The 8,298-nt window shown below is 27.0% G+C and overlaps 2 protein-coding genes across 5 annotated transcripts in view; one reads left to right on the top strand and one right to left on the bottom strand.

Moving 5' to 3' along the window:
• LOC107626026 (MADS-box protein SOC1) overlaps window positions 1-1,958 on the top strand; it is a 9,238-nt gene extending 7,280 nt beyond the window's left edge. For 2 of the 4 annotated variants that reach the window (XM_016328793.2, XM_016328792.2), the window contains exons 5-9: window positions 613-677; window positions 832-931; window positions 1,045-1,086; window positions 1,176-1,217; window positions 1,491-1,958. In XM_016328793.2, coding sequence (XP_016184279.1) covers window positions 613-677; window positions 832-931; window positions 1,045-1,086; window positions 1,176-1,217; window positions 1,491-1,661 — 420 coding nt within the window. In that variant the 3' untranslated portion in view covers window positions 1,662-1,958. The remainder of the gene's footprint in view (window positions 1-612; window positions 678-831; window positions 932-1,044; window positions 1,087-1,175; window positions 1,218-1,490) is intronic. The other 2 variants (XM_016328795.2, XM_016328794.2) reach the window with 1 other exon arrangement.
• Window positions 4,242-8,298, bottom strand: part of LOC107627880 (MADS-box transcription factor 6) — a 4,570-nt gene continuing 513 nt past the window's right edge. Inside the window, exons 2-8 of the mRNA XM_021116387.1 lie at window positions 7,805-7,880; window positions 7,525-7,586; window positions 7,175-7,274; window positions 5,997-6,038; window positions 5,778-5,819; window positions 5,470-5,612; window positions 4,242-4,580 (exon numbers count right to left, since the gene is read on the bottom strand). Of these exons, the coding sequence (XP_020972046.1) occupies window positions 4,487-4,580; window positions 5,470-5,612; window positions 5,778-5,819; window positions 5,997-6,038; window positions 7,175-7,274; window positions 7,525-7,586; window positions 7,805-7,880 (559 nt within the window). The 3' untranslated portion in view covers window positions 4,242-4,486. The remainder of the gene's footprint in view (window positions 4,581-5,469; window positions 5,613-5,777; window positions 5,820-5,996; window positions 6,039-7,174; window positions 7,275-7,524; window positions 7,587-7,804; window positions 7,881-8,298) is intronic.

Genomic DNA, 8,298 nt, shown 5'->3' with positions numbered 1-8,298 from the left:
TTTAGTAATATTTTTTAAAAAATATTGTTAAATAATAAAAAAATATTTTAATTTTAACAATATCTTTTAAAACACCATAATCACCAGTATAACTATGATAATATGGACATACTAAAATGACCTTTTAAACTTTTACCAAATATTATGACTCAATTTGACTCCAACCTCAACTAGATCTGGCTAAGATATGGTGCTGATGAGTGATGACCCATTACCATTAAAAAGGGAATAGGGAAGGGCGTTTTGGGCAGTTTATAGCTTAACCGGTTAACCCTAGTAGGCCTTAATTACAAATACAATAAACATGCACACACCTCTTACCTGAATTGAAGCAACAACTAACAACTGCAAATTTTGTGACCTTTAATGTATACTTATTAATTAGATTCATCCTTTCATACAAGTAGCACCATATTTTGTGACCTTTAAATTTTTCTATAGTGAATCTAGCTAGAACCTCATCCTTCCACATAAAGACATGCAAATCTTTAAATTTCAATGTGTAGGAATTGGCTAATTGCATTTGCTTATGATAGACATATTTATTAATTTTATTGGAATATTAACTCTGTAGTTTGGTGAATGACATTGCATTCCCTATTATAATAATAGCAGAATTTGAAGCAAGAAGCAGCAACCTTGATGAAAAAGATTGACACTCTCGAAGCCGCAAAAAGGTTATTGAAGATCTTGTTTGAATAAATATTCTCCATATATTTATATAATTATATTCATCTTACTCAATTTCTGAAATTCAATAAAGTTTAGCTAATCACATTATTAATAAATTAACATCTACATACATACATATTGAATTTGTGATTCTCTCAGGAAATTCTTGGGAGAAGGTTTAGGGTCATGCAGCATTGAAGAACTGATACAGATAGAACAACAATTGGAGAAGAGTGTAAGCATTGTTAGAGCAAGAAAGGTATCACAGTCATTATTAACAAGCATTATTTCTGAATAAATTTTCTTTAAAAAATGTCAAAATTATATTTATTAAGCAATGTATAATAGCATTAATTAATTTCTAATCTCCAGACTCAGCTTTACAAGGAACAAATTGAGCAACTAAAAGAAAAGGTAAGCTTATTGCATCATTGCATTATTCCCACTAAACATTAGATTGAAAATTAAATATTCTGACTAATAATTTGTTTTTAAAAATTCAGGAAAAAGCCCTAATGGATGAAAATGCCATGCTCTATGACAAGGTAATAAAGTTACATTCTAATGCTATTTGATCTGAATTTTTTTTTGCACACTCATATAGCTGATTTGGATTATTCAACATTTCATTACCCTAATTGAAATCTAAATCTTAAAAAAGTTCACTTATAATTATTAGTTTGTGGATATTTGTGAGATGATACTTATATATACTTGTGTTACAAACATAATATAGGGTAAATTACACTCACATTTTTTAAATTCATTAAAATTCAACTCATAAACCATTATATTAGACTGAATTTTTTTTGTTACAGTGTGATAATATGGTTCAAAATCTAGCAACAAATAAAACAAATAATAAAGATCAGAGAGAGAATCAAGCTCAACCCTATGCAGAAAGTAGTAGTCCAAGTTCAGATGTGGAGACTGAATTGTTCATTGGACTTCCTGAAACAAGAACAAGGCGCATGTCTCCTACAAATTAATTAAAATTAATTTCCCTGTGATGATTGTTGGAACTATATATTCCATCTCTATGCAAAAGTATGTATAGAATAATAAGGGTAATTAGCCCAAAATTAACCTTATCATTAATGTATATTAGAAATGTGCTTCTTTATTCTGCTCTAATAGAGATAAGATAATACTAGTGATGACTAGAGTGCTTTGTTTGATGATAAATCCTCAAACATATGTTTGGAGTTTGATTATTATATGACAAGTTGTAATGGCAAATGCCTAATGGGACTCTTATTCAAATTAAATTCCTGAATTCACTATTATATGAGTGCAGTGTTAGGATAATCATCAACATTAATTTCTCTTATTTTCTTACTCAGATTTCAAGTATAGTGATGTATGATATTTGTGATGTATATATATATCAACCAGTATAAAGCTTAGAAGAAGGATAGAATTCTGTTATAACTAGAATAACAGAAATAATAGAATATAACCGAATTGATTAATGACTTAGACTCTAATCTACTACCCTGCTTCCAGTTCCTATATTCTTTGACCTGTTTCACTAGACCAAACAATTTTAACTAATATCATATCATTCATATCAAGTAGTGTTATTTGAATATTTTAAATTCTGTGTTAATAGAACTAACAGTCAAATAAAATTTAAAGTTATTATTATTATTATTGTTATTATTGTTTCAAATAGGAATCATACTAAATTCAAGAGTAATAAAATAGAAAATATACAAAATATGGTAGTTTGGAGAGCTCATAAAATCATTCTCTTACAACAAATCAACATTTCCCACCTTTGAGATCATAAGTTAATTAATTAAAATAACAACAATATGAAATATGGTACATGTATGTGCAAATAGAATTCAAGATGTGTGGTCCGATCAATCAATTAATGTTTTGTCTGTTTAGACAGCTTCAAACCTTTGAATAGGTTAAGCCCTTTAAGGTGTCTTAGTTAAAGATTTTGAAACTAAAAACAGACCCATTTCTTGATGATTGTGGACTTCCTTGCATGTTCAACCTTAATCAAAATTAGTGTGAGATTTCTCAGGTACTTGCAGATGTAACTGAGTAAGTTTGTGTTGTGTTTTTCTTTTTCTTGGGCTTCCGCCCCTTTATCTCACCCAAAAAATTAAAAAGACCAAAACTAGCCCAATAAAAAACCATTATTGATTAGTGTGAGATTTGTTTGGTAAAAAACATGCCAAAAAATAATAGGCAGCCCACTGTACAAAAATCCAAAGACTTCCAAAGTATATAATGTATACAGTTTAATGTGATAATTACATTAGTAACTGTTTTTACTATTTGAACCCGTGACTTTGAAATTACTCCAAAATTTTTTTCTCTAATAAAATAAAAACAAAAGTAGGATTAGGCATGTTCTAAAATATAATTATATAAAAGCCACGTGAAATTAATAAATATGATAAGATTTTTTTTTATCTTTTAGATAAAAAAAAAATTAGTTCAAGTTGTTAGGATGAGAAGGTTTCCCCCTGTGGATTTTTGCATCAGGCCAAGCCACAATGTGCAAACTGAAAATATTATCCTAAACTAACTTTTTTTTCTTTTAAATTTTTTTCATTTTATTGAAGGCTTAAGTACATCTATACATACAACACACCAAATTACCAATAAGAGTTTCTTTTATTTAATGCCTTTATATCCAAGAAAATCATAATAAAAGTAAATAAAAATAATATTATATATTTCACTATATATTACTAAAATTATTAGCATATTTCTTAAATACTTGAAACGCTTCCTTTATTGTAACATGTTGATTGGTATGTAGATAGGAGGATAGATTTAAGAATTTCAGTTAGAAGGCATTAAATATTGAGGAATGAATTATGAAAAGGGGTTCCATGCATAGTAAATGGAAAAAACCGGGGTGTTTTGAGGAACACCAAAAGCATAAGCATGCATAGGGATATATATCTGAAGTGAGAGCAGAGAATACTTATTACTGGATTGGATTCCAGTTCTGTCACAAAATCAAGTTGAGCAACCACAAGACAACCAAGTACGCTAAAGTTTTCATCTGTCAGAACTTCCTGGATTCTTGTAGTTCCACTGTTCTTTCCTTTTTACTAAACTTAATAAATATTTATAAAATACTTAAAAAAATTTCAATAAAATAAATAGCCTTTTTATCTCTTTTCTTTATTATTACTATTTTCATAATATTTACAAAAAAATCAAATAACTAATATTTCTCTTACATTTGTCTTATATTTGAATCAATATTAATTAACTCTTTAATTTTTTTACTAAAATTATTGACTCTCTAACATTTTCTGATAAATATTTTTAAAAAATGTATTTAGTTAATTCAAATGTAAAACAAAAAAAAGAAAATATTTATCTTTTAGTCATACAAATATTTTCTAAATTTATTGAATCTTTAACATGTAACAACTTAATATCAAATTACTGAGATGTTGGAACCAAAAACTTATTTGTAAAAATTGAATGAAAAGAAATCAAAATCAAAACAATAATTTATTTGAAACATATTAAACTAAAATATATTCATCTAGTATTCCTATATTCTATTAAAAAAATTGTAGCGCATATTAGTCCAAACAATATAACATTGTTTAAAGTCTATACTTTGTATCCAATTACACAGAAGAGGCTATAGAAGTCTGTAATAGCTTCCCACACATTGATGATAGTAACAAAGATACACAGTTTATGATGCTAATTAATTAAAAACCATTCAAAACACAAGTATCTTCTAATTCAAATAAAAGCATATATAGACAACAAGGTGAGTAGTCATATACGCTATTATATTATATAGTAATTATAATGATGATCAAAGCACCCATCCATGCATGAAGTTATTGGTCTCACAACCCATGTTCTTAGCAACATTATTAGATGCTTCAGGTTGAACATAGTGATGGTACCTGTTCGTTCAAAACAACTTGTTAATTTAGAATTCCATCCCGGAATATATATTAATTTCAAAGTTATTATTGGAGAGAAGGGGAAAAAAAGTTCTAATAAGAAAAAAAATCAGTGGCAGTTCTTGATACTCTTATTTATAGTATTTTTTTATTGTCAATGTAAATTAATTTTGGACGTGCCTTCAATTGCGTAACGCTATATTATAAAAAATAACTACTATTTTTATTGAATGCGTGAATAATCATAAAAAACAGATAAAATTATACAAATGTGTAAAATTTTTTATATTGTCAATGGATTAAAATTAATTTTTTTTTATAATAAGAATAGGCTTGACTCTTAAAATAAAAAACAGTAATTAAATATATCAAGAATGTTATTATAATTTCAAATAATATTCCGAAACTATAACTGAAAATAGAACTGGAAAACTCAAAAGACACATGTTATCTGTGTGTAAATCAAAAGCTAAAACTACAACACAAAATACTGTGAATAGTTAAAATAAAAAAAATTAAACATGTCAATGACTATTGATAGAAGAAAGAAACTAAGAAAGCAACATTAGATAAAGCTAAATAGATAAACTTTTAATTTGGTTATTGCACTAAGATCAAGGGGCGTGACTTCTCTTTTTCCCATAGAATGTAAACATGTCAGTTACTATTGATAGAAATCCCTACTATATATATATATATATATATATATATATAGTCTATGATTTTTAAATTGCTTTTATAAAATAATTGACACCAGTAGTATGACACTTGACCCAAGTTTCAGTCCAAGAAAAAACCATTAGTACTTGAGTGTTAATACCTTAATCAGGTGATTAATTAATTATTTCTATGAACAGATGACTAAAATTAAATTGGAAATTTAATTTACCCTATTTGCAAGAAAGGCTCAGGTTGGCAATCCATAGGGTTATTGGTTTGAGAAGGCTGAAAGGTAAAGTTGCTGTTTGCAGCAGCTGAAGTTGAACTCCACAAGCTTTCCATAGCTTTTAGATTGAACCCTTCTGCCTCAAGCTGAAAATTCAAGTTTAATTTTTCAAGAACATAAATTAATTTAAAAATGTGTTGATTAATTAAACTAATTAAACAAATATGACAAGAGGCATGTATCCTCCATGGCTAGAATTGTTGCAATAATAATAATCCTATGCTGAAATGTTTGGTGTTATATTTCAAAACCTTGAGCCTAAGTTGCTTGTTCATATCTCCAAGATGGCGCTCCTGCAAGATCAATGAAAAATACAAAAATTAAGAAATTTTTAACTTTTTTTGAGGTTACAAAATTAAAATGTTTGAACACAATGCAAGTCAAGCGTTCATAATGGTCTGCAGATTAGTAATATATAGAATTATAAGATAAAAAATATTAATTGATGATGAGTATCATGTATGTCTTACCCTCCTACGTAGCTCTTCCATTTGTTCAATCATAATTTGTGTCTGCAATTAAAGTAAAAGTCCACAAGCATAGTCAATCTCATCCATTGCAACTGTTTTAAATTTCTTTTTCATATGTAATCTTTACCAAACAAATTGAAACGAACCAGTTCTTTGTCACATAATACAAATTGTTTGTTGATAGAATAATGTGTAAACATTCATTTGTCATACTAACCGCTCAAATTTCTAGAAGAAGTAATATCACAATATGATATCAGAATTTGTATGATTGAAAAATTTAGAATTTAATTTCTATTGAATAAAAAAATTTAGCAACCTATATAAAAATTTAAGCAAACTAAAAATATATTTAAAAATATATATTAAAAATATAATTATTTATATGACTTTTTTTATTAATTTAAATTTTTGAAAGAAGTAATATTATAAAAAATTTTCAACTTTCTCTATTTCAAATTGGGATTTATTATTATGAATAGCATACCATGATTGAAAATTATTGATATGTTAAAAGAACCCTTATTATAATTATTATATTTAAGAACCCTGAAAGAGTTATTAGTTTCTTCATTAGTATGCTGTTCTGATATTACTGATGTGGAAGGATGAGATAAAAATTATAGAGAATAGCATCTATATATAGCAATGCATATACACTTAAGATATTATATTATTACAGATGGGGACTATTATTATCAATAATAAGTCAATATATATATGACTTTAAAGTGACTAATTATACAAGACATGACTCTAGAAATTTCTCAGTTATTTTTCTAACAATTTATTGCTTGTGCTTGATCAATTTAGTGCTGTGAGAAGAAATTAAAAAAAAAAAAAGCAGTTTAATTTTTTTGCATAATACAGTTTCATTACCAAGTAATTAAGCATTTTCCCCCTCCTCTTTACTTTTATGTCTTTCCCTTACTTCCACATTTTCAACCTTATATGATGTTTAATTTAACAGTCAAAACTTTGTTGAATCAAGTTAAAAACTTAAAATAGATTGTACCCTAATTAGCCCATTGATTTAATTTTAGATCCTTTATTAGCAAGCATGTTATATATATACAACCAAAGAAAAGTAACCAAATAATTATATAAAAAAAAAAATAAAGGAAAGGAATTAAAGAACAAAAAGAAAGAAGCAAATCAAAGATAATGTTTGCACTCACCTTCCTCTGCCTGGCCTGTGCTAAAGCACCTTCAAGCTGTTTCTCAAGATTCTGCAGCTCCTTTATGCTCAATGGTCCAAGATCTTCCCCAAGCAAGTGCCTGTGTTTTACATTGCCAACTAAATTTTGTAATATAATTTATATATTATGATTTTTGCTAATAAATTCAATTATTACTACTATATGAAATCAATTTAACAATTTTTGAATATAAAAATATCTTCGTGTAAGCAATCATTTAATATTATAACATACATATCCATATTATTAATTTATTATTGAAAGGTAATTAACTTTAAGTGTTTATTGTAATTATCATTATTATTAAAAGGGAATTAAGTGAATAATACCTCTGAGTCCTTTGTAGAGACTCATACTTTGCCTTTAGCTTTGATACCTCCTGGTACCAGCTCTGATTATTGCAACACATATGTATTAAAAAATTATTCAATCAAAATTACTAAGATCTAATTAGTATCTATATATGATATATATGCATCCCATTGTTAGTTGAATGGCTTAGAATTTAAACTTCATTAATGTTTATTGTCAAAGATAGCAATCTTCTTGCATTGTTTAAAAATTGCTACACTTTTTAGATGAAAGAAGTAGTGAAAAAATACAGTGTACCTGAGTTTCACATTCAACATGTTCATCTTGAGGAGTAAAAGAGCAGCGTTGGTATCGTTCAATAGTTTTGTTGATACTGCATTATTTCAAAGCAANNTAGTCCATAAAAAAATTCTTAATTAAATTAACTAGATATTTCATAGTTAATTCTTATCAATACCATCCATTTCACTCAAAAATAATAATTTCGGACAAGGAAAAACAATTCACATTGTTGTTCAGTACAAAATTACTATTTACTATCATCATTTTGCAAATACTCATGTTCAAATTCATACATAGAGTTTTGTAATTGCACAAACATGAAAGGTACATGACAATTGAAAGAAAAAGACCCAATTCTAATATTCTGAAAAGGGAAAACGCGGTAATAATAATGCCTTGGGTAAATCATGTAACATACATTTTTTATATTGTTCTCATAAGACAAGTATGATTATGCATTAATTTTATATAATTTAATATTAATATACTATTAATATAAAATGTCAGTG

This window comes from Arachis ipaensis, chromosome B02, assembly GCF_000816755.2.
Source record: "Arachis ipaensis cultivar K30076 chromosome B02, Araip1.1, whole genome shotgun sequence".
In the NCBI taxonomy this organism is placed as follows: domain Eukaryota; kingdom Viridiplantae; phylum Streptophyta; class Magnoliopsida; order Fabales; family Fabaceae; genus Arachis; species Arachis ipaensis.
The sequence above is the reverse complement of the archived record's forward strand: the minus strand, read 5'-3'. Positions and strand labels throughout refer to the sequence as shown.